At 37.3% G+C, this 27,397-nt stretch overlaps 1 protein-coding gene across 1 annotated transcript in view; it reads right to left on the reverse strand.

The window, feature by feature from the left end:
• The window catches only part of LOC136866674 (uncharacterized), a 155,584-nt gene extending 133,789 nt beyond the window's left edge, over positions 1-21,795 (reverse strand). Inside the window, exon 1 of the mRNA XM_068226586.1 lies at positions 21,477-21,795. Coding sequence (XP_068082687.1) covers positions 21,477-21,535 — 59 coding nt within the window. The 5' untranslated portion in view covers positions 21,536-21,795. The remainder of the gene's footprint in view (positions 1-21,476) is intronic.
• Between the last annotated feature and the right edge of the window lie 5,602 nt (positions 21,796-27,397).

A 27,397-nucleotide genomic window follows, 5' to 3' on the forward strand; every position in this document is an offset into this window, starting at 1 on the left:
TTGTCTTTCAGGGTCACCCACATACTCCTGGAATAAACCACACAAATCTGGACATGATGTTCAAGGAGTAATTCGTCGACCTGTGTCTGAGGGAGGAAGACTGGTTATTGTTCATGCTGGAACGAAGGATGGCTTTGTACCTGGTATGTTCTTACTTTATTTTACTTCATTTTATTGTAGTGAGGTGATCTCTCTTTACATAGTTATGAGGGTATTTAGGGTTTGTAGTACGGATGTAGGGGGGGGGGGGCACATGAGTCTCTGATAAGACCCCAACTTAAGTACAGTTCCTGTGTATGAGACCCTCACTGGGATTACTTGGTTTGAGAATTGGAAAAGTTCAAAAGACAGAAGCACGATTTGTTGTGGGTGATTTCTGACAAAAGAGTAGCGTTACAAAAATTTTGTCGGATTTGGGCTGGGAAGACTTGGGTGAAAGGAGACAAGTTGCTGGACTAAGTGGTATATTCCGAGCTGTCGGTGGATAGGTGGTGTGGAATGACATTGGTAGACAAATACGTTTCAGTGGTATTTTAAAAGTAGGTAAGATCACAGTACAGTGATAAAGTTGATGAAAAGTGGGGCAAATATTTGGTTTTTTTTTAAGAAGGGAGTTAGGGATTGGAATAATTTACCAAGGGAGATGTTCAATAAATTTCAAAATTCTTTGCAATTATTGAAGAAAATACTAGGCCTATCCCTGAAACTACATCTTCCACCTGGGCGACTGTCCTAAGTGCAGATCAGTGGTGACTGATTGATTGAAATTGACTGGCACTAGGTCGGAAGTGGCATTATAACTTACCGCTCATTGAGCTCTGTACGTGGTTTTTGATTTTGACTTCTCCACTGTTATTAAAAAGACTTGCAGGTATTCACTTTAGGCCAATGATTAACCTTAGAGAGGTATTTCAATCAAAACTTACTCAGTGTATTTTCATATAATATTACTGGATATTTGTATCAGTAAATTACTTGTATTGTAGGCCTATTTATTATGTTTATTCTGCATTCGACAATCTCCACCTGAATCAGTGCTTGATACCTGACTGTTAAACACCTTCCAAGCTTCTTATTTCTTACTGCCTGATATAGGTTCAGTGTTCGCAGCAATTACATTTGTTCTAAGGTATTGAAATGGGTGTTTATACTTTTATCTTTTATGCAAGTGATCGTGGACTTCTAATCCAGATATAGGCCTACTAATGGAGATACATTCATGAGAGATGTTACGATAAAGTAGTGTAAGTAGTAATTAATTGACTTCATCATCAGGTGACTTTGCTACACAGTACTTGGTTTCACTTAAAATCAGACAGCTTTTTGTATCATTCAACAGAAATCACATTTTTTATTAATAGGCCTATCCTTTAAGAGGGGCGATCTCATTTTTAGGGAATACTTTTTTTAGAAGAAATAACTTCATACTAAAACTTAAAATTCTTACAGGTGCTGATTTGATATTTGCTACAAACTTGAAGAGAAATCAGGATTACCATGGTGCTATGAACAGCGAGAAATTTCAGATGTGGGTGAAGACGCAATTAATCGTAGGATTAAGAAATATAGGACCCTGTGTTATTGTAATGGATAATGCACCATATCACTGTAAGCTTGTTGAGCATCAACCAACAACGAAATGGAGGAAGGATCAATTAGTGGTAATTATACTTAATTGAATATTTCCTTCTACTGAATGATGTTTAATGATGTTACAGAAATTAATTTTTATTTTTCCTTTAATTTACAGTCATGGTTAAGGCAGAATGGAGTTTCTCCACCAGAAAATGCTACAAAAGATGAGCTGCAAAGGTTGTGTAATATGAATCGAAGTCACTTAAAGAGGTACAGAAGCACGTAAACATAAGTTTAGATAATGTTGTTTACACTCGTGTATTTGACTTTCATGTATGCATAACAATATTTCTCTGTTTCTTTAAAACCAGGTACATTGTTGACGAGATGCTGCACAGTGAAGGCCATACTGTCTTACGACTTCCTCCATACCACTCATTTTTCAATGCCATCGAATTTGTATGGTCTGTGGCAAAACAGTATTATAACAAAACAGTGGCTTCAAGACCTGGTCACGGATTGGACAGAGCTACAGCTGTGTGGAGAGAATCTCTTGATCAGGTAGGCCAAGTGGAAATGTTATTTATTGGATATAGGCAAGTTGAGTTTATAATATACTTGTCAGGTTGTGATACTTCAATATATCTTATAGGTGACAGCAGAGATGTGGAGAAATGATGTGAAACACACTGAGAAGAAGATTGTCGAGTTCTACAATAATGAGGTGAGAGGTCTTCCTGAAGTGGAGGAACTAGTCATTCATCATGGAAGCAGTGAATCAGAGGAGGAAGATGAAGAAGATGAAGAAGAAGAAGAAAGAAGCCGAGGAGTTAGCTGTACCATTGTAAGAGCCATTCCATGAGATTAAGAATGTTATAACTTTGCTGGGAAATAATACATTTCTGATTGCCCCGTCCTTTCTGATATAACGAAGTTACATTTCAAAATTGTGGGAATTGTGTATCTACAAGTTACAGGGCGGTATAGATGTGCAGGTGGGGATCAGTGTCCAATCGGAGTGGAATTATCTAGAACTGCTATGGTGCAATGTGAGGAGGAGCGGGCAAGGGGGGGAGAGAGAGAGAGGGAGACAGCACTCTGTCACCAATACACGATGTAAACATTGTACGCCTGTTAAAATACTGACATAACTTAAATTTTATACACTATCTAATGGTTTTCCACAGTTCTCTGAAAGTCACAACTCACGTATACTGTATATATATATAGAGAGAATTACATATAAAAATACCTGTGTCCACAATAAGTAACCCACATATTAAATATAAATCAATTTGCTTTACGTCGCACCAACATAGATAGGTCTTATGGCGACAAAGAGGATAGAAGAGATAGGAAAGGGCTAGAAGTGGGAAGGAAGCGGCCGTGGTCTTAATTAAGGTACAGCACAAGCATGTGTCTGGTGTGAAAATGGGAAACCACCGAAAACCATTTTAACGGCTGCCGACGGTAGGATTTGAACCCACCATTCCCCGAATGCAAGCTCATAGCTACGCGACCCTAAACGCACGGCCAGCTAACTCGGTCATCTTTGAAAATGTCTTTTTTTATCAGCAGAGGCTTTTTTAAAATCGTCATATTTTGTATAGGCTACAGGAGATGTACAGTAGCCCACTGGTTTTCTGATTAAACATCATTTATTTAAGCTATTGCATCAGTCTACTTACATACTCACTGTCCACGTACATCGGTAACCTCGTGATTCGATTATTGAAGTATTGTGCAATGATGCGACATACAAACTAAGAGAATACCGAGTGGTTCTTCCAAATATAAAACAGACAATTTCGAGTGGTCATGAGCATGACTCATAGTCATAGGGTAGGCTAAATAATAATGTTATTGGCTTTATGTCCCACTATCAACTTTTAGGTTTTTTTTGAGACGTCGAGGTGCTGGAATTTAGTCCTGCAGGAGCTCTTTTATGTGTCAGTAAATCTACTGACATGAGGCTGAGCACCTTCAAATACCACCGCACTGAGCTCGGCCCTGCCAAGTTGGGTTCAGAAGGCCATCGCCTCGACCGTCTGAGCCACTCAGCCAGGTGTGGAGGCTAGAGAGCTGAGTTTAAGTAATTGTCGAACGTCAACTAGTTATAAAGATACTGATTGATTAAACTAATACAGTAATTAGAATAACCTAATTGACTACCTACTTACAACCTAGGTACTTTGGAATTGTGTTCTATCTTTTTAACACTGCAAATAAATCCATGTATTGTTTAAAACTCCCTGTAAGAAGAGGACAGTGGATGCGAATAGGTATTATTTTCAAATGAGCTGAGCTCGAGAGTCCATTATAGCATACGATTTTTTCAGTGTACCATGACTCTGTATGTATTGCTTCAGAGGAAGTTCGGCTCCCCGCCAATGTCCAGTGTACCGATAATGAACCGTGTGTGTGTGGTGTCTCACTGATCCATGACTGCGTACGATTCTTTCAGTGTGCCATGATTCACTGTGGCTCGCTGCAGCGAAAGCTCGACTCCCCGCCAGTGTCCAGTGTGCCTCTAAGGAGCCGTGTGTGTCGTGTGGCTCACTGAGCCGTGATTGTGCATGATTTGTGTGCCGTGAGCTTGCCGTTCCTGTGAATCGATTCACTCGGACACTTGAATGAATCGATACACTGCTTCGAATCAAGCACTCAGTAGCCTACACTAGTAGAGGTACATAGTACATTACCATTAAGATAGATAGCATTGCAAAGTAATTCGTCTTTACCATAATAGTAATAATAATAATAATAATAATAATAATAATAATCGTATGGCCTCAGCTACCATGTGCAGACATTTCAAGTTGACGCCATCTGGCTGTCTGCTCGTCAATTTTGACGTTCCGTTATACTCTTAGGCCCACTAGATGGCAGACCGAGTAAACCGAAACTCTCTTGGGCGTCTGTGGCTGAGATTTAATGAATTTTGTCGGGTAAACACCAAATGTGTCACCAGAGATCTTTTACATGCCGACATCGTACGACATGAAGTGTCGAATGGACTTTTTTCTGCCCTTCAAAAATCCGACTACTTCTGCCGGGTTTGAACCCGCTATATTGGGATTCGGAGGCCGTCACTCTACCACTGATCCACAGAGGCAGCTGTCTTTACCATGAAATACATCGTCGTCGTACATGACTGAATTACTATCAATATATCTTAGAGAAACTGTAATGTACATGAAACCGAAATTGAGTTTAATTTCCACAATACATTCTTCCTATACCTATAAAGGAGACCATGTAGCTTATCCACCTTCATTTCAGCCACATAAATATTCAGCAAAAATTGCAAAATCACATTAAAGGACAAATACAATTTTTTAAGTAGAAATAGTCTGGAACATAGATTAGTGAGGTTGGACATCCTGCCCGTCATCATTCAGGAGTCGCTGTTGAACATACTGTACTTGTCAAAACTAGTAAGTTTCTATTTTACACAATAATAGTGAAATGTTGATGAAGACGACATACACCCAGCCCCCGTGCCAGAGAAATTAACCAACGGTGGTTCAAATTCCCCACCCTGTCGAGAATCAAACCCACACCCTGTGACCAAAGGCCAGCACGCTAACCATTTAGCCATGGGGCCAGACAATAATAGTGAAAAAGCATGTTCACTGCAGCTATTGTTGACAGGATATTTCTTCTCTTTAAAGAACAGTGAGTACCACGAATTAATATCCTGTTTTGTTGATTCCTGTAAACTTTGTATGTACGGTTTTGGTTCACCAGTTCCTAGCGTATCTACTGAATGAAAACTTTGTAGACCAATGGATTCAGTTTTATGTTTATTGCCTTCAGTCGTCACGACAGTTTTTTCAATGACAACAGTCGCTCAATTACAAATCCTGTCGAACCTAACCTAACCCTGCGACAATCAGTGGTTTTCGATGGATCACTACCTAACCGGTCATTATAATTTGTTTTCGGTGGATCACAACCAAACCTGTCCCTATCAGTGGTTTTCGGAAGAATACAGTGGTTTTGTCACAAGTCAATACAGACTCTTGAATCAATGTGTGAAAATGGGAAAGTGTAGAAAACCCTCTTCAGGAATGCCAATCTCTAAGTCCATAGTCTTTTCAGCGTTGTCACACAGCTGAAATTCACTTTAGAAGTAATTGTAAAATGTTGTATATAGGCTCTACAGATACATAGTACATTACCAATTCCATCTCGATTGCTATGATACGCACACTGCATAGCGGTTTTGCTCTATAGATAAATCATATTATAGTGAAAAAAAATTTGTTAAAAAAAATATCTGTCTGGCATGAAGGTCCAGAAGGAAAATACTTTCATTGGAATTCTTATTTATGTGCTCACCACCCTAGTAGGTTTAAATAAACCTTATAAATACGTTGTAAGACCCATTCTCGAATATGGATCTGCATGTTGGTTTAATAAATTCCCTAGAGAAAGTTCAAAGAAGAGCGATGCGTTTCGTAACTGGGAATAGAAGGAATACCATTAATTGGGAAAGTCTTGAATCTAGAAGAACTAGAGCTCGCCTGTGTGGTCTTTATAAGAGCTATACGGGAAGGGCTGCTTGGAGTTGTATTAGGAATAGGTTATAACCTCCCTCATACTTATCGAGAAATTATCATAAGCATAAAATTAGGGCCAGAAACCAGCATACGGATGTGGGCAAGTTTTCCTTCGTCAACAGGACCATAAGGGATTGGAATAAATTACCTGCGGCAGTCTTTGATAGATTCCCTTCTGGTATCAAGTCATTTAAGAAGACCATTTGTGTAAAATGAAAAGTAAAAGTTGTAAATTACGGGCACTGAATTTGTGATTTTCTGCTTGGTTTCGATTGTGAAACTGGGAGGCTTTTTCTTGTGGTATTCTCTTTCCAGGGAAGTGCTTGCTGTACTCATGTTTTTGTAATTGTTGTTGTTCCTGGTTAATTAACAATGTTTTTAACTTTATTTTATCATCACTTGTAACGTTAAGCTAGTAGTAAGCTCAATCTATAGTTTTGTAAGCCATAGTAGCAAGTATTGGAAATAATTAAATTGTGTATGAAACTGTACATGATGCTGGATTTAGAATGACTAGTAGTATTTCTTATAATATTTTTTTCCATGGAATTCTTTTTTGTACTTGAGTTGTAGTTGTTGGGTAGTATGATTTAACTTTATTATCACTTGTAGTGTTAAGCTAGTAGTAAGTTCAATCTATAGTATTGTAATTTGTAGTGTTAAGTACTGGAAATACTTGTGTGTGAATATGTATATAATGACACTGGATTTAGAAAGTTAAATTAGTAGTATTTCTTGCTTGTTGTAATGTTGTTGTTGTTGTAGGGTAATTACGGTTTAACTTCATTTTATTATCACTTATAATGTTAAGCTAGTAGTAAGGTCAACCTATAATATTGTAAGCCAAATTGTTAAGCACTGTAAATACTTAAGTTGTGTGTGAATTTGTATATGATGTTGCTCGATTTAGAATATTAAACTAGCAGTAATTCTTGTTATATTTTCCTTCCATATATCTGCTTCTTGTACTCTTGTTGTTTGTTTGTTTGTTTGTTGTAGTTGGGTAATTATGTTAACTTTATTATCACATTACTGTAAGTGACCGTTGCCACCGGGGTATTTTCCATTTGCAATTTATTATTATTATTATTAATAATAATAATAATAATAATAATAATAATAATAATAATAATAATAATAATAATAATAATAATGAGTGACAGAGGTTTAACGTAATTTGGAAGGAATGTTTTGCGTATGATAAATGAGTACCAGTTAACTATTGGGGGCAAAGGCGGTCATGCGTTGAGCTAACCACTCCACCCCACCCCACCAAGTGCCAACGTCATGGATAGTGGAAGCCTTCACCTTCCCCCCTTCCAATGGCTTTCATGGTTTGTACGGAGATGACTTTGCTTTTTGCTTTTTAAATATTAGTATTCATGTTTATTATGTTTGTTTATTCATACCCCTGCTTTGTAATTCAGTGACCATGGAATGGCTCTAAATGTTGTAAATTATATTTATATTTACTTGTATTTATTTCCTTTTTCCTTATTGCACACGTTTGTTGTTGTTATTATTATTACTACTACATATCGCTTAACATGTAAATAAACTAATATTTAATGCAGTAAATAATGCTTATCTCTTCGGATTCATTTCTTCGTTGCATATTCGTTTTGCTATGACAACATGACTTCTTTATGATATAAATAAATATAAAATAAAAGTATTTCTTCCCAAACATATTTGTTATACGTGCACCAATCAGAGATTCAACTAGGGAAGTACCTCTTACTAAGGTGCATAATGTTTTTGCATACATGTATAATTGAAGAATTGAAGATCCATATACAGGTAAGTGGGTCGCCCATGTGGTAGGCCTATTACGCGTCATAGGAAACTGAGTGAACTGGCTGTGCAGTTTGATCACATTGCTGTTAGCTTGGTTTCAGGAGATGGTGATGTATTCGAACCCCACAGTTGGCAGGTCTGAAGTTTTTTTTTTGCCCGTCATTTTCATTTCAGGCTAGTGCTGTGTCTGTACGCTTATTTACATTTTAAATCCTAGCCCTCTTTCCTATCCAATTCTTGCATCACAACCTGTCTTCATGTGATTTAAGCCAATATATATGTAAAAATCTGGTAATGTTGTTTGACTCATAGTGCTCCTGTACATTGGTTTCCGTAATGTTGAAAGCTTGAGATACACCAACTTGTAAGCTGAAAATATGTTTAAAATGCCAAATGCCGAAAACCGTAAAAGTTCTTAGTGGGATGTAAAGCTGTTAGCATTATTATTAAAAGGAAGGACATATGTCTTATGTGGTAAGTCCTTGAACTTGCAGAAATCGCAATGAATTATTCAATCTATATTTCCTCCCCCCTTCCTTTAAGAATGCAGTTATAGTAATGCATACATCAGAATCAGAATAAAGGCAGGAAATGTTTAACATTATTTTAAGCGAGTGAAGGAGAGAATGTATGACTAGCTCAGGTTGGCGGATTCGAGTTCGGCGGTATTTGAAAGTGCTCAAATACTCCAGCCTCATGTCTAGATCTACTGGTACATAAAGAACTCTTGCGGGACGAAATACTGGCACCTCGGTGTATGTAAAAACGATAGAATTAGATAGTAGAACTAATATTCAATTCTGCAGTGAGCTTGAAGCTGACCTAATTTCCGTTCACGTAGCTTGGCACATTAGTATTCCTATATGTTTCCTGATAACCGTGAAGATATAACCAGCCTGCAGGCTGAAAATATGCCCAATCTCTCTCCTTAGGCTACTGGTTACCGGTATTGAAGAGAGAAGGAAATGTTCGCGCAAAAGAAAGGGAAGTCATTGGACTTTCGAAAATCACACTGCAAAGACTTATTAAACAAATTGCATCATTTAACACGCCCCTATTTTCAAGAATATGGTTATAGTACGCCTACTGCATATCAAAATAAAGACAGATATATGTAACATTAATTTGAGTGAGAAAGGGTGTTTATTTCCTAAATTTCTCATTGAGCGTGGAAACCGACTTAATTATGAATATCTTGATTTATTTCATCTTAACTTTTATCATTTACTAGGGTAGGGAAACATTTATTATCGGTGTTTACATTGAGGTTAGTTTGTTAAGGTTATGTCTGGTGATTTTAATATGTAACCAGGCAGGTTGGCAGCAGTGATCAGCCATTACAAAAAAGAGAAAAGAAGAGCATCGGGCGGCGATATTTACTTTCTGGGGTATTTCGTTACGTGGCGATTACTATATCAATATTAATGGGGCTTATGGAAGAAAGAAGGTAGAACTGGCTGAGTCAGCAAAGAGGATGCATCAGGATGTGCTAGGAGTAAGTGATATTCGGGTAAGGGGAGATAACGAGGAAGAGATAGGAGATTATAAAGTGTACTTGACGGGTGTTTGAAAGGGAAGGGCAGAGTCTGGGGTAGGGCTTCTTATCAGGAATACCATTGCACGCAACATAGTTTCTGTTAGGCACGTAAATGAGCGAATAATGTGGGTAGATTTGTCAGTTGGAGGAATTAGGACAAGAATTGTGTCCGTGTATTCACCATGTGAAAGTGCAGATGAGTATGAAGTTGACAAGTTTTATGAAGCATTGAGTGACATCATGGTCAGGGTCAACACCAAGGATAGAATAGTGCTAATGGGCGATTTCAATGCGAGAGTTGGGAATAGAACTGAAGGATACGAAAGGGTGATTGGTAAATGTGGGAAGATATGGAAGCTAATGGGAATGGGAAGCATCTGCTGGACTTCTGTGCTAGTATGGGTTTAGCTGTTACAAATACATTCTTCAAGCATAAGGCTATTCACCGCTACACATGGGAGGCTAGGGGTACCAGATCCATAATAGACTATATCTTAACTACTTTGAATTCAGAAAATCTGTTACGAATGTACGAGTTTTTTGCAGATTTTTCGATGATACAGACCACTATCTGATCTGTAGTGAACTAAGTATCTCTAGACCTAGGGTAGAGAAAGTGAAATCTGACTGCAAACGAATAAGCGTTGAAAATCTCCAGGACGAGGAAATTAGACAGAAGTACATGGATATGATTAGTGAGAAGTTTTGAACAGTAGACAGTAAGCAGGTTCAGGATATAGAAAGTGAATGGGTGCCATACAGGAATGCTGTAGTAGAAACAGCAAGGGAATGCCTAGGAACAACTGTGTGCAAAGATGGGAAAAGGCGAACATTTTGGTGGAAAGATGAAGTGAGAGCAGTCTGTAAACGTAAAAAGAAGGCTTTTCAGAAATGGCTCCAAACAAGGGCCGAGGCAGACAGGGATTTGTACGTAGATGAAAGAAACAGAGCAAAACAAATAGTTACCGAAACAGACTTTCAACATATTAGGTCGTGTTACGTACATGTAGTAAGTGTTGAAGAGATGTTAAGTACAGAACAAAAATGGCCAGCCGGGCACCAGTGGGATCCGAACCCACAAATAGTTGTTGAATTGAAAAAGAAGTCATGGGAAGATTTTGGTAATAACCTGGAAAGGCTAGGTCAAGCAGCAAGGAAACCCTTCTGGACAGTAATAAAGAATCTTAGGAAGCGAGGGAAAAAGGAAATTAACAGTGTTTTGAGTAATTCAGGTGAACTCATAATGGATCCTAGGGAATCACTGGAGAGGTGGAGGGAATATTCTGAACATCTTCTCAATGTAAAAGGAAATCATCCTGGTGGTGTTGCAAACAGCCAAGCTCATGAGGAGGAGGAAAATGATGTTGGTGAAATTATGCTTGAGGAAGTAGAAAGGATGGTAAATAAACTCCATTTTCATAAGGCAGCAGGAATAGATGAAATTAGACCTGAAATGGTGAAGTATAGTGGGAAGGCGGGGATGAAATGGCTTCATAGAGTAGTAAAATTAGCGTGGAGTTTTGGCAAGGTACCTTCAGATTGGACAAAAGCAGTAATTGCACCTATCTATAAGCAAGGGAACAGGAAGGATTGCAACAACTATCGAGGTATCTCATTGATTAGTATACCAGGGACCGAGCTCGATAGCTGCAGTTGCTTAAGTGCGGCCAGTATCCAGTATTCGGGAGATAGTAGGTTCGAACCCCACTGTCGGCAGCCCTGAAAATGGTTTTCTGCGGTTTCCCATTTTCACACCAGGCAAATGCTGGGGTTGTACCTTAATTAAGGCCACGGCCGCTTCCTTCCCACTCCTAGCCCTTCCCTGTCCCATCATCGCCATAAGACCTATCTGTGTCGGTGCGACGTAAAGCAACTCGCAAAAAAAAAAAAGTATACCAGGGAAAGTATTCACTGGCATCTTGGAAGGGAGGGTGCGATCAGTCGTTGAGAGGAAGTTGGATGAAAATCAGTGTGGTTTCTGACCACAGAGAGTCTGTCAGGATCAGATTTTCAGTATGCGCTAGGCAATTGAAAAATGCTATGAGAGGAATAGGCAGTTGTGTTTATGTTTGTGGATCGAGAGAAAGCAAATGACAGGGTACCGAGGGAAAAGATGTTCGCCATACTGGGGGACTATTGAATTAAAGGTAGATTATTAACATCAATCAAAGGCATTTATGTTGACAATTGGGCTTAAATGAGAATTGATGGTAGAATGAGTTCTTGGTTCAGGGTAATTACAGGGGTTAGACATGACTGTAATCTTTCACCTTTGCTGTTCGTAGTTTACATGGATCATCTGCTGAAAAGTGTAAAATGACAGGGAGGGATTCAGTTAGGTGGAAATGTAGTAAGCAGTTTGGCCTATGCTGACGACTTGGTCATAATGGCCGATTGTGCCGAAAGCCTGCAGTCTAATATCTTGGAACTTGAAAATAGGTGCAATGAGCATGGTATGAAAATAAGCCTCTCGAAGACTAAATTGATGTCGGTAGGTAAGAAATTCAACAGAATTGAATGTCAGATTGGTGATACAAAGCTAGAACAGGTGGATAATTTCAAGTATTTAAGTTGTGGGTTCTCCCAGGATGGTAATATAGTGAGATTGAATCAAGGTTTAGTAAAGCTAATGCAGTGAGCTCGCAGTTGCGATAAGCAGTATTCTGTAAGAAGGAAGTCAGCTCCCAGACGAAACTACCTTTACATCAGTCTGTTTTCAGACCAACTTTGCTTTACGGGAGTGAAAGCTGGGTGGAATCAGGATATCTTATTCATAAGATAGAAGTAACAGACATGAAAGTAGCAAGAATGATTGTTGGTACAAACAGGTGGGAACAATGGCAGGAGGGTTCTTGGAATGAGGAGATAAAGGCTAATTTAGGAATGAACTCCATGGATGAAGCTGTACGCATAAACCGGCTTCGGTGGTAAGGTTATGTGAGGCGAATGGAGGAGGATACGTTACCTAGAAGAAGAATGGACTCTGCTATGGAGGGTAAAAGAAGTAGAGGGAGACCAAGACGACGATACTTAGACTCGGTTTCTAACGATTTAAATATAAGATGTATAGAACTAAATGAGGCCACAACACTTGTTGCAAATCGAGGATTGTGGCGACGTTTAGTAAAAACACAGAAGCTTGCAGACTGAACGCTGAAAGGCATAACAGTCTATAATGATAATGTATGTATGTATGTATTGAACCCGAGTGACTTAGGCCCAAAGTCAATCATGATTTGATTGATAAAATAATATATGGTACATTTATTGAAATACAGAAGTGTAGTTGAAAATATTTCATCTGTGTCGAAATAATGAGCGAGGAAGGACGACAGACTGGAGCCTGACGGATTAGCTCGACACAACAAAATTTAGCTACTTCACAGCAGGGGATCTCATTAGTTGGCGAAAAAGGAAATACAGAGTCCACAAATAAGTCTTGGTCAGAAAGAGAAAGGGGGTAGGTGATACAAAGGAAGCTCGCTACGTGAGTAATGTACTGGGATATTTTGGCAGGACGGAAATTCCGTGACGTCATGGAAAGCTACAGCGGCTGCCAGGACATTCGCTAGCCTAGGTTAGGGCAGGTGGAGATTTAAATCACGTGACCGCTTGCCGGCCAATCGTAAAAATTTGATGGAAGACTCAGGGATACCATCTTAAGGAATGATGGATGAGATATTCTCGTAACTTCAAAAGTAATTAGTAATAAATTATTGTGAGTACACGGATCGATGTAATGAATTTATTAGATGTCACGCATGGAAAAATAATCAATAATTATTGGCAAATTAAATAAATTGAAGGCTGGATTTCTTGGAAACCAGACAGCTTGAATGTCATTGGCTGGACGAAGACCACGTTGTAAGGGACGCTTCCGAAGGCGCGAAATGTGAGGAGCTAAATCCACCCGTATCTCCTAAATCTGTGTTCACCGGGAGTTCATATTTAATCCAGCAGATATGCTAGCGGAGTGGATTAATTTGATGTAAATTTTAACGTCCAATTCGGAGTGCAAGTGCCGATATTAAAAATCCACCCCCTCCCTCAGGGGTATGACGTCAATGAATCCGCGGGAGAAAGCTTCATCCATATATACGGGACAAGGGATCATCGCCAACACACTTGAAATGAATCTCTGGAGGTGAACCGTCGGTCGCAGCTAACTTCGAATTTTACGGGCATACAGTAACTCAACATTTAATGGCGCGAGCATCCGCCAGTGTTTAGAAATGTGATCGCGCTCAAGCAACATGAACTGGAAATAGTTAACGTAGGACAGTGTTTGTCAGTTATAAATATCAGTGAAGTAAATTAATTGCACTGCAAGAGAGTAATATAAATTGTACTACAATAAGTACGTACATAACAGACTGTGTGACGAACAGTACTTTAAGGGAATAGTAGCCTGTACTTTGCAATATCGAACCGCTATCATGAACACTTCAAGAGTGCCGTACGAAACGGGCGTATCGCGTCGGACGACATAAATCGCGACGGGCGTAAAATTTGACACCTCGTCGTACGTGTCCAGGTCCATTGTGCGGTAATTGGACGAAGATTAAAATAGTGTAAATATTAAATTTTTGGGTCTAGGATATTAATTTGTTGTATAAAAGTTAAAGTATTCAGTGTTAACGTTGTCGATGGTGAAGTTTTTGTGATAATTAAGGTATTAGTGTAAAATGGTAATGTGCCAGGAAATCTTTTGTGGAACTACGCCATCAAGAATGGAGGAGTAAAATGCAGAGAGGGGCCGAAAGGAGCCTCTCATCTGCAAAGCTGTAATGGAATACCGATAACTAAGATGAGTACTAAACTGTAAATAATATTTGGGAAATGTTAGCGTGATTGGGAAAAATGGGAATAATTTGATTATACTTGGTTACCTTCTGTAACAAGATGAGTCGCTTAACGACCCCATCCTAAATTTGTAGCACGGACAGTAGTAAATATAACAATGTAAATAATCGGGTCTTTTTATGTATTCAGTTTGTTGTAGATGTAAATTTTGTAGATATAGGGTAGTACGTTAAGTCATGCATGCATTCATATTTCTTTGTAGTCAATAATTTTCTTTATATTTCATTTTGGTTATGATAGTTAAATAGACCCGATATGTGCTTTTCTGTTTTGTCATTTTAACGAGCTATGTAATGACATTGAAGGAAAATCCAGCTTCGCCATACCAGTTGTGTTTTGTTGTGATTAGTATGTTCATATTTTCAAAGTGAAGTTGTTCAAATTTGTGAGAAGCGATTATAATAATAATATTCCAAGTAAATCATATCTGGAGTTGATTAGTGCCAGAATGAATCGAAATTGTAAAAGGGGTTATGCGTTAAACATATTAAGAGTGGACTACCGTGTAACAGGCGAAAATTAATATTTTTTAAATTAATAATAATAATTCATGAGATATTGGAATTTAAGTGATCAGGTGTTGAGTTTATCGGGAATCATTTAATGACGGGAGGTCGTTTTTAATTCGGAATTAGAGTGTGTGGTAATTTAACTTGATAAATTAATAATATTGAAATGTAGATCGGTGCTAATAATCCGTACATGTTAATGAACGTGTGGTTTAAATTACGGTCCAATATATTTTTACGTATAAATGTCGTGTCTTAAAATTTGCAATTCAGTAGCCGGAACACGTAGGACTAATATTACGAAACCATGATTGTCAAATTTTGGTAAATATAATTTCAAGATGTTACGATTATTTGTGGAGAATGAACTAAGGCGTAGATCAAAATGAGATAGAAAAATGTTAAAGAATCTGCAGTCAGATAATAAAAGGTCGTACGATGTCAGAAGTAAATAAATAAGTCAGTTGATAATTCTGTGAGAAATAAATGAATCAAGGAATATTGGGATAGAAAAGGAAATAAATTCCGTACGAGAGACACTTAGGATATTGAAATGAGTGTAAAATGTACGGGCAGTGTCACAGAGAAATACTGAGTTACGTAGCGGGTAGAATTCGAACCCGTGACAGCATGTACGAAATAAATAGACTGCACAGCTATTCGTCGAGATACTACGGATCTGAGGATAGTGAGAGTTCAGATTCCACATAAATGATCGGATATTGTAATCATTGTAATGACGAGTAATGACAATCATGATGTCGTAATAATAATAATAATAATAATAATAATAATAATAATAATAATAAATATTGCAGATAAATGATTGGACCGCCTTAATTAATTGAGCGTTGATAAAGATGTTAAACAGGAATCTAAATGATAATATGCAACCGATAATAATAATAATCATGTAAGGACGATGTTAAATCATCGCGGTCAGATTAATAAGAATTGTCATAATAATAACAGTAATGATGACGTTGGTTGATCAGTGAAATAATTATAATTGCGACCGATATCTTAATATATTTGGCGGAAGTGACCGGTTCATTAATAATAATAACCTCTTGAGTGACGTGAATAATAATAATAAAAATATCTGGAGTCACCTATTTAATAATAATAATAATAACCACAAGAGGGATATAATAATAATAACAGTAATAACCATTTGTGTTTGCATCCCACATAATAATGACGATATTAATCAAACGTGACAGTGCCAGGAACCGTTGAGTATAATAATAATAATAATAATAATAATAATAATAATAATTTCGAGGATGATAATTTCATGAATAAATGAATATTTCTGACGATAGTTAATTAATTAATTGGTGACAACATCCCTCGATTCGTATGTTTGAATAATAAGAATGATAAGTATTATAGTCATTTGTGACCTCGTTATCGTACGGTTTCCGCGCGGTATTTCCCATCGCTTCTCATTATCTCATCTGTGGCAGTAGTCTACTGAGGCTATTTTGTGACATTTCAAATCAGGTGTAAATAAAATATAAATGCTAATTCTGTGGTATGGTATCAGCTGGACATCGTAAGGTAGGAACTGTCCGTGTAATCCATTTTTCGTAATTCACGAGAAACATTACCCAGTCCGAGTACCGGTCTCGGAAAAATGTATATAGCCGGAGTACATCATCTTAGTTAAATCGAGAAGCCGACCGTAACATGGGTTATGCTCGGGCTCCCTATAGAAGGAAGCTATATCCTTGAACAACGGTTCGATTCAAATGGAATCGATCCGTAAATTATACCTCAAAATGTCATTTTATTTCAGAAGCAACCCAGCACGATATTGATACCACTTGCGGTATAGCAAGTGATTTGTTTATGTAACATGTGTGGAAATTTAAATATCGTTGCCAAATGTATCAAAGTTTCGTACGTCGGATGGCGTAATAAACTGCTCTTTCTGGCAATTATTTCAAAGGAAACCATTCTCATAATCTTTTTATTGTAGTTAGATGATGCCCTTTTTAAAGTTAACAGTCACTTCCTAGTCCTATCATGGAGTCCTTAAATTCAAGTTTACAATCGAGCCTTCCCCATTTTTAATTTTATTTGCTCCGTTCATTCCAGTGTTCACTGATGCTGCTATATTTATATTTGATGACTTAAATAATGAACCGACACCCCTGAGATTAATGCTAGTCTGGGACTCGGGAGGTGGACGGGTGCAGTATGTATGTATGTATGTATGTATGTATGTATGTATGTATGTATGTATGTATGTATGTATGTATGTATATGCTGCTGGTCACTATTTCTTCAACAACCTTGTCACATAGCGGTTTTCGCAGCCATGATGGCGATACGCTTCAGCACCCTGGACATTGACCTAAAGCAAGAGTAGGTTCCAAGCAACTGAAACGAGGTCCGTGATGCATCACAGGAAAAAGCAGATTAGACACTGTACACAATGAAGTGATAAGGAAGAATGTTGGTGTTGGGGGTTTGCACAACAGGATTCACTCGAAGAACCTGAAGTAGTTTAGGCACATGATGATAATATCAGAAGAAAGAATGCCAAGCAGTTTGGACAGAGGAATCCACATTGAGAGTGTTCGAAGAGGAATGGTGGAAGGACAGAATGAAGCAAAGGGCATTAGTGCACTACTTTACCCAGAGTATATGGAACAGGGAACGTTTAATGATAAGTGCATACCTGCCAACCTTTACCGTTTTTCCGTAGAATTTATGGAAAGACAGTTTATTTTATGGTTTTATGGATGAAGTATAATACTTTACGATTTTACATACCGAGATCTTTTTAAAATTCGCGCCAGAACAAGCTTCTGCAGGCCGCCGATACATGAATGTTCAATTCATTGCTCTGATCGTTAGTCTTAGATTGGGAATACCGAGATGCATCCTGAATCCCAGTTGATCGATATTGATTTGTGTTGAAGGAGACTGATTCTTGGATAACCGTTCACTTGCACTTTAATGCATTGATTTGTTTGGTAACTTTAACATCCTGTATCAAAAATTGTTCTTTTGTTCTTCACCACGAATTACGAAGCATAGGTTGTGTTGTAACGGAATAACATGTGAATTATGTTCATTGCTTAATTTGCTTCATATTTATTGCCACGTGTTGTGAAGCTGGGGTTATGTAGTTGTGGAGTAATATGAATTGTGTTCGTTTCTTACTTATGATCGTGTTGTTTATTGGTAATCATGAGTAAATCTACCAACAAAAAAAATTATCATCAGGTGTCTACGTATTCTTTGGGTGTCCCATGTATACTGAAATCTAGGAGACAAATTTACATTTTGTACCATGTGCTCTTGTGATATTAACATAGCACATGGTGGCAAAAGCGACCTGACTAATCATGTAAAGTGTGTTAAACATCTTGGTAAATTGAAATCTATAGGAGAAAATCAGAAAGTAAAGTGTTTTTAACAAAACTGGAAATAATGTTTATGATATAATCAAGACCGAGTGTTTGTTTACTTCTTTCTTAGAGGAACGCAACATTCCACTGATCATGCAGGAGTTTTGTTCAGAAAGACGTTTCCTACGTCATAAATCACAAAAACGTATGGTGTGGTCACACAAAAACATGTGTCCTGAACAAAATGCCACATATTGCAACATAGGACATTGTTATTTTCTTTGTCGACAGATGGAGGCAATGATACCAATTCCAAGTTGTACTCCATAGTGGTTATTTTTTATGATGCTGCTCGAGAAAGTATTATTAGTATTGTTCTCCTGGTACCAGCATTGGTAGATGATTCAACAGGGGAACATAGGAAAGCTGCTATTGTTACAGTTGGAATTAAATAAAGTACCAATTAAGAACTCCCGGCACTCTGTTCAGACAATGCTCCTGTTATGATCAGACAGAAAAATGGAGCTGTAGCAGTTTCACAAGAAGCCTATTAGGATATTTTTGGTATTGGTTCCAGCTGCCATCTAATTAACTTAGCTGCTGAAAAAGCTGCTGCAACATTTTATCCGTCAGAATTGATGAGATTCTGGGTGATATTTTCTATTACTTGGAGAAGAGTGCCAAAAAAAAGAACATCTTCAGAAATTTCAAAGCATGGAAAAGGAACAAAGAAGTTGTTCAAGCATGTGTGCACAAGATGGTTATCCCTAACCAGGTGTTTAGACAGATAATTAGAATAAATGAGGCGTCTAGTATCAAAACCGGCCAAGTCACTCAAGGTATATTTTTCAATATGGATGAAAAACCTGTAGAGACAAAGCAATGATGGTCAGAAAAGATTTTTTTCACAGTTATATCCTTAATGGTTTAATATTTAAGTTCCGCTGTTTTGAGAAATCTAACTCATAATAAACCCATCTTCTTTGTTTATTTAAATTTTGACTTGGCCGTTTTTGTTGCAATTTTGTACAATTTCACAAGGTATGAAAGTAAATTTTTCAGTTCACCACTCGGAACAATATCCACGTTACAGCACACAATAATGACAAAATACGAGCACACAGGAAATAGGATTGCTTTGGCGCCAATGACGGTAAGAAGCCCGCGAATACGTAAATCAGTGTTGCAAACGAACAAAAAACAAAATATTATGACTTCAAAGAATATACATTACAAGGAACGATTTTGCCTACTGATATGATCACATTGTTGCTTAATGTAACAACACAAGCTTCCAGACAATAATGCTGCATGAAAAAGATTGTCGCTCGTTCCTTGACTTGGCCGGTTTTGAATTCACTGGCTGCATGACTTAGCCGATTCTGTTGCACGACCGAGAATTCAGTGCTCTACAACATGAAGACATGGACGATTTTAAAGCATATTCTTGTTTCACCTGATAGTGCTATTCTTCTACTTCAAATTTATAACCTTAACTCATTTTCGTAAATTTTGTGACTTGGCCGGTTTTGATACTAGACGCCTCAAATAAATAATGTTATTTGCTTTACGCCCACTAACTACTTTAACGATTTTCGGAGACGGCAAGGTGCCGGAATTTAATTCTGCAGGAGTTCTTTTACATGCCAGTAAATCTACTTACATGAGGCTAACAGACCTGAGCACCTTCAAATATCGCCGGACTGAGCCAGGAGCAAATCTGTCAAGTTGGGGTCAAAAGGCCAGCACCTCAATTGTCTGCCACTCAGGCCAGCAGATAATTAGATCAATAGGATCCACCTCTCTCATTTTTTAAGAAAGAAGTGGTAGTGTGGGCTCCAAATACTGTATTTCTGCCAGTTTATCCTTTTTTTTTTTTTTCCTATTCCAAAAGCAGGGCACAGTAGAAGCTGTTTATGTTTCTTTCCTCTAACCTAAACAAGGTACCTTGTACTTTTTTACATGTAACTAACCCATCATTTGATAAGATCAATCCAGTCCAGAGTGCTTCCCCATTTATCCATATACTGAATGAATTGATGATGAATCTATTGAAACAGATGCTCACCAAATTTGTCAAGCCAAGTGTAGTTAAACGGTCTGCATTGCTTGATGTCCAGTATCACCCAATCAAGAATCAGAAGGATGAAGAAGAGTTGGTTAGTGGCATTCAAACCTCAAAGTTGCTTAAGATGCTACAAGATGAAGACAAATCTCTGTTTTCCTCATCAGTCAGAAAATGTTTCTGTGCAGCCTGTGACTACATGGTTAAAAAGTTCCCTTTTAAGAATGATGTGCTAAAACACAGGTTTCTAAACTTGATGCCATTGAAGAAGTACAGTTTTCTTCTGTTAATTTCTTTATGGAAAAGTTTACTTTTACTTTGTGTAAAAGAGAAAATGGAACAAGAGATGACGCTGTGAATGAACTCCAAAGCCAGATTATGCCTCTTCAGACAGACGACTTATCTAGTGTGGTAAGTAACCAAGCTACAAATGATTCAAAATGGGCACAGTTGTTGAATACATGTGGAAATGATGGACATCATGACAAGATCTCTAGATTCATGCTGTCTGTTCTTGTCATAACACATAGTAATGCAGAACGTAAACAAATTTTTAGCATGATTAAAAAGAATAGGACACAGTTCAGGTCATCGATGTCCAATGGAAATCTGGAAGCCATTTCCAATTTGAAGACCAGAAGTTCTGAAGCATGTAATACAAACACATATTCTGCAGACTTTCTGAAGAAAGCAAAGCAAGTAGCTGTTAAATCAGACTGAAATATGTGTGTGTGATGGTGTAAATAATGAAAATAACTTGTGTGCATATAATTTTGTGCAGAAACATACTCACTACTTCAAAGTTTTTAATCAGTCGTGTGCATAAACAAATTAGTTGTGTAAGCAGATTTTATTGATGCATTTTAAAGATATCTGTATTATTTTAACTGAGGTGAAATATTTATTCCCTTATGATGTCATCGATTACAAGTAGTGTTTTATATTAATGCTGTTGAACTTGTTATTATCTAAAGTGAAGAAAATATATGAAATTTGTCAAGTTTTACTGCATTTTGGTGCATTGGGTTCCCGCTTATTTTGATAGGTCATTTGGAATGTTGGCAGGTATGTAAGTGTATAATTAAGAAACATGAAATTTAAAATTAAAATATTACACAAAGGTATTTACAATCCAAGTAGACAAAATGAGTCACAAAATATGCACAAGAAATAAGACAGGTTTTGCAATTACATACATACCTCCGTGCACTCTTCCTTATAAGGTCCTCTACAGAATATTCTTTTGTTTCATCATCCATACTATTTGCCTTCAAGGATGGTTGGTCTCCTAAATCCTTAACCTGCTGTTTGTAACTTGCTGAATCTGATGTATGTAGAACGACTGGTGCAGAGATCAAAGTGGCACCGACATCAGTTTCTTGAGTTTCAAGCTCTTTTCCTCTGGAATTTAACTTTATATTTCCATTTACACAGATTTTATCACGACATGAAGATGTTTTTGACTGAGTATTAATGTTTAATGGAGATAACCAGTTTCCATTCACCGGTAATATTTTATCACAAGAATTCTCAACATTGTTCTCCTGTCCAGAAATGTAGGAATTTCCAAAGAACTCCGAAACAAACTTACTAGATGCATCATTATCTTCACACAAAAGGAATTGGTTTTCTTGAGATATATCAAGATCACCATCAATCATTGATGTATGTCCTTTTTCATGAATTTCAGCCAATTCATGTTCTGTTAAGCCAGACGTGGAAGGTACACTAGTATTTTCTGAAATAAAACATACTTGTTTTAATTAAGGTTGTAACCCAATAATATTCTCAGTTTTGAAGTGTAAAGTTTATAACATGTGAAAGTAATGCAGTGAAAGCTCTCATTTATGCACAACAAAGGGGCATTGATAACTGTTAGGCTCTTCAGTCTGCCAAAACTAACTCTGAGTAAATACATTTATAAACTACGTGAAAGAGAAAACATATGGTAACAGTATTACTCCTGAAAAAGAAACAACTTAATTAAAATGGAATGACATGTTTCGTTCTTGAGAGAACATCATCAGATTCAATCAAATCACACTCAAATATATAGAAATAGATATTTATGTTTATTTCTGTTTAAATACTTATGAAACTGAAATCTGGAATTATCTTAAATATCCTCCTTTGTCTCTACTCCAGCATTTACTGCAGTAATCTTTAATCTTGCGAGATTCCTTTTCACCACCTGTTAGCTCTGAAAGTGACGGTGATCGTGATTTTGAGCAGTGACAAATCTGTTGTAGTATGCACAAATAACTATAACTTTTCATAAAGTAGGCCTATTTCCCATGCAATTAATAGATATCAAAATAATATTACTACTTTAAACCATAAGAAACAATGTTTAAATGTGCTTCTTACCTAGTCATGTAAAGTATTAATAGAGCTGGGATTTTGGTATAATTACATATTTTGTTCCTTGCTATTTAGATTCTGGGAAAAGTTATATGTTCACAAACCACTAAGTTACGGTTGTTATAACTGAATCTCCTTTTACATATTTTTTAAATATTTGTAGGTATTCTACATAATCTTAGTGATATTATATAAAATTGTGTATTTTAGCATTTTCCTTCTCTCATATTATATGAACTGCTGTGTTCAAGTTTCACACTTAATGTGGGGCTATAGTCAGTTACCTCAACCGGGGGGTGGGGGATTAAGAGAATTATGAGCAACAGGTATGAGAAAGGATGACAAGTGCAGGTGAAATGACCTGTGAAATCAGTTTGTCAAAGGCTCAAATTAGCTGCAGGAAACACTGTTACTTTACTACTATACACTATGTGCCAGTCTTTACACCTTTCATCCCCATTAGAGTTAACTGCTTTTAACCTAGCCACTTGCATATTTAACTTTCCAGAAATATTTTTCTACACACGCATTTCTGTGACCTCTTTCTTATTTAGGAATTTTCAAATCTCTTCATAAGGCTTTCTTCTTTTGAAATGGTGGAATTTCAGCAGGACATATCAGATCAGTTAGATTCAGGAGGCCAGTTAGATTGCATAGCCATAGATCTTTCCAAAGCCTTTGATAGAGTGGAACATGGAATATTATTAAAGAAATTGGAGGGAATAGGATTGGACGTAAGGGTTACACGTTGGGTAAAAACATTTCTAAATTTAAGGGTTCAGAAAGTCAAAGTAGGAATTAACGTATCACAGGAAGAGAAAGTTTGGAAGGGAATTGCACAGGGTAGTATAATCGGTCCGTTACTTTTCTTAATATATGTAAATGATTTAGGGAACAATATAACATCAAAAATAAGATTGTATGCAGATGACATAATTGTTTATAGGGAAATAAACAACATTGAGGATTGTTCAGAATTACAAAGGGACCTTGAAAGTATCCAACAATGGGTTGAAGAAAATAATATGAAGGTTAATGGAGGCAAATCAACTGTTACAACTTTTACAAACAGGAGCTTTAAAACTGAATTTGAATATACTTTGGATGAGGTAGTTATCCCAAAAGATGGCAAGTGCAGATACTTAGGTGTGAGATTTGAAAGTAATTTGCACTGGAAGGGTCATATTGATGACATTGTTGGGAAAGCATACAGATCGTTACATGTCATAATGAGGCTACTTAAAGGATGCAACAAAGAATTAAAAGAAAAAAGTTACTTGAGTATGGTTCGTCCATTATTGGAATATGCAAACAGTGTTTGGGATCCTCACCAAGAATACCTAATAAAAGAAATAGATAGTGTGCAGAGGAAAGCAGCAAGATTTGTAACAGGGGATTTCAGGAGAAAGAGTAGTGTATCAGAAATGTTAAAGGAACTTGGGTGGGAAACTTTAAGTAAGAGAAGGGAGAAAACTAGACTTATAGGATTATATAGAGCCTATACAGGAGAAGAAGGATGGGGAGATATCCGTGAGAGGCTTCAGTTGGAAAATAATTATATCGGCAGGACTGACCACAAATATAAAATTAGAAGAAATTTTAGCAGAAGCGATTGGGGTAAATTTTCATTCATTGGGAAGGGTGTGAAGGAGTTGAACAGTTTACCAGGGGTAGTGTTTGATCCTTTTCCAAAATCTGTACAGATATTCAAGAAGAGAATAAACAGCAACAGAGAAAATAAATGAAGTGTTAGAGGGCATTCGACCAGTGCAGGTTATTGTAAATAAAAAAATGTGTGTGAATAAATTAATTCCATCCCCTGGTCTAAGGAGTTTGGACAGCCAAAGTAGGGGACTGCCTGTAGGGGTGAAGTACAGTGGGGACTTCGAGGGCCCTGGGACCGCTACGGTAGCTGTGAAGGTCCTTCAGGAACTCTGAAAAGTGGTGGCAAAAGGGGCTCTGGTTAAGACGGAGCAGGTCGTTATGCTACTTAGGATCCAGAACGTTAAAAAAAAAAGTAAATAAATAAATGCAATGTAAATATTAATCTTATACCAGTTGTATAGTATCATTTGAAGTAATTCCACATACTGTATATCAGATGACTGTATTTGTAAGTAGTACAGGAGATATAAGTAGAATTTTGTAAACAAGGTAAATTTATTAAGGATGAGCTGTGTGTTTAATAGAAAAAATTGTTAGCGTAAATTATATAATATTGTATTATAGGAAAAGTTTATTCTCTTGTTAATTTAATATTTAGTGCTTGACAATAATGTATTTTAGTGTACCATTTGCCACCGAGGTAAACACCTCATTTGCAAATAAAGAGATTTTGATTTTTGACATGGTACAAATGTCTCGACCAGATTTTAGTTTCTTTTAAACAGTTGAAGAACACAGTTCATGAACATCAGTTTTCTCTACAGTCAATATGGCACCAATTGTGTCCTTGCTGGCTTCAAAGTTAAAATCATGGATTGCAGCTGACGAGTCCTTTACACCTGATGGCAAAGTAGTGATTTATCAAGTACCGGTATGTAACAAACATATTGCATGTTCCATGAAATCTCAGACTGAACATGCAAGAAGTGCTCTACATATAAAAAACAAACAATTAGGTCTACAGAAGAAACAAATACTTTTAACACAGATGCAGCCTTCACCTTCACGTAACCCTTTTTTATAAGCCTTATGCAGTGCAATGATTGCAGCCAATATTCCATGGTATAAACCTGAAGTGCCTGAGGTAACATCTTTTCTGGAAAAATACTGCAAGCAACATGTTCCTCACCAATCAACACAATGCAAGAATTATCTTCAAGTTTGTTATGACAAAACAGTTAAAGAACATAGTTCATGAACATCAGTTTTTTCTAGTCAATATGGCACCAATTGCGTCCTTGCTGTCTTCAAGGTTAAAATCATGGATTGTATTTGACGGGTCCTTTACAACTGATGGCAAAGTAGTGATTTGTCACAGTATATACAAAACATTTTCATATGGGTTGCTATTAATGAAACAACGGATACTAGGGGTAGATTTATTTCAAATATTGTGGTGGGGAAGCGAACAATTATGGCACCTCAAAGCCATGTTTGATGTGCTGTAAAGAGCTGGACTATACTATACAAATCACACTACTATTGCGAGGTTCATGAATGACGATCTGTGGCTGACTGAGATGCAGAAGGAAAAGGTATTAGTCATGTAATCTGATGCTGCAGCATGTATACTTAAAGCTGCAACTGCTCTGAAGGTATTTTATCCCAATATGTTCCATTTTACATGCTTGGCTCATGACTGCAACGTGTTGTCAAAGATATTAGAACTAAGTTTTCACAGTTGAATAGATTAATTCCAGCAACAACAAAAAAAGGTTGGTTTTTTTTCAAAAAGTCCTACAATGAGTGCTATCTTACAAACAGCAATGCCAGAGATACCACTTGCCTCCAGAACCAGTGTTGACAAGATAGGGAACATGGATAGAAGCAGTTAACTTCTATAGTGAGCATCCAGATGCTATAAAGACTGTTGTAAATACTTTTGATGCTGAAAGTGCTGTATCTATTTGTGAATCATAAACTGCCTTTAGTGGCTCCAAAGTGGTCTCCTCAATTGCCTACATCAGCAGCCACTTCAGCTGTCTTCAAGAAAGCATCAAATGTCTAGAAACATCAGGACTGCAACTACAAGATTCTATTGCTGTCATTGAGGATACTATTGAAAAACTAAGTGCTGTGCATGGGGAAACTGGTGCAAGTATACTGAGTAAATTGCAAAAGTGTTGAAGACAAATCCTGGATACTCAACATTTCACAGCATTTGCCAAATTCTAAATGGTGATGATGTTGATACACCCGAGGACATTTCTCCACCAAAAATTCCTCTCCTAAAATTTGCCAGTTGTACTATGTGATGTTGGTTGCTAGGGGCTTTACGTCGGACCGACACAGATAGGTCTTATGGCGACGATGGGATAGGAAAGGCCTAGGAGTTGGAAGGAAGCGGCCATGGCCTTAATTAAGGTACAGCCCCAGCATTTGCCTGGTGTGAAAATGGGAAACCACGGAAAACCATTTTCAGTATGTGATGTTGAAAGATCTTTCTCTGCATATAAGAACATGCTGAGAGACAAACATCTTTCAATTAAGAAACATCATTGTTCACTGTGCTTATAAGTTAATATATAAACGTGCTTCTAGTGTTGTAAATAAGAAACTGACAAGTTTGTATTGAATATGTGTCTGACATATTGATATAATATGATTCCAGAGAACATTTTCTTCTAATTGTTCAGTATGCTACAAAATTTAATACAAAGTGTGTTTTATGTGTTGTAATTAAGAATGGTGATTTTATATTAAATATGTGACAGTACATATTTTATCCATTCTACATATTTTGGTGCTTTTTGTTACATATTTATGTACATATTTTGCCACTTGATAATAAATGAAAATCCCAGCTCTAGTGATTACTATTTTGAAATAAATTAGAATGAAATGAAAGCCTCCGTGGCTCAAGCGGCAGCGCGTCGGCCTCTCACCGCTGGGTTCCGTGGTTTAAATCCCGGTCACTCCATGTGAGATTTGTGCTGGACAAAGTGGAGGCAGGACAGGTTTTTCTCCGGGTACTCTGGTTTTCCCTGTCATCTTTCATTCCAGCAACACTCTCCATTATGATTTCATTTCATCTGTCAGTCATTAATCATTGCCCCAAAGGAGTGCGACAGGCCTCGGCAGCCGGCACATTTCCC

The sequence above is a fragment of the Anabrus simplex genome, chromosome 3, assembly GCF_040414725.1.
Source record: "Anabrus simplex isolate iqAnaSimp1 chromosome 3, ASM4041472v1, whole genome shotgun sequence".
NCBI lineage: Eukaryota > Metazoa > Arthropoda > Insecta > Orthoptera > Tettigoniidae > Anabrus > Anabrus simplex.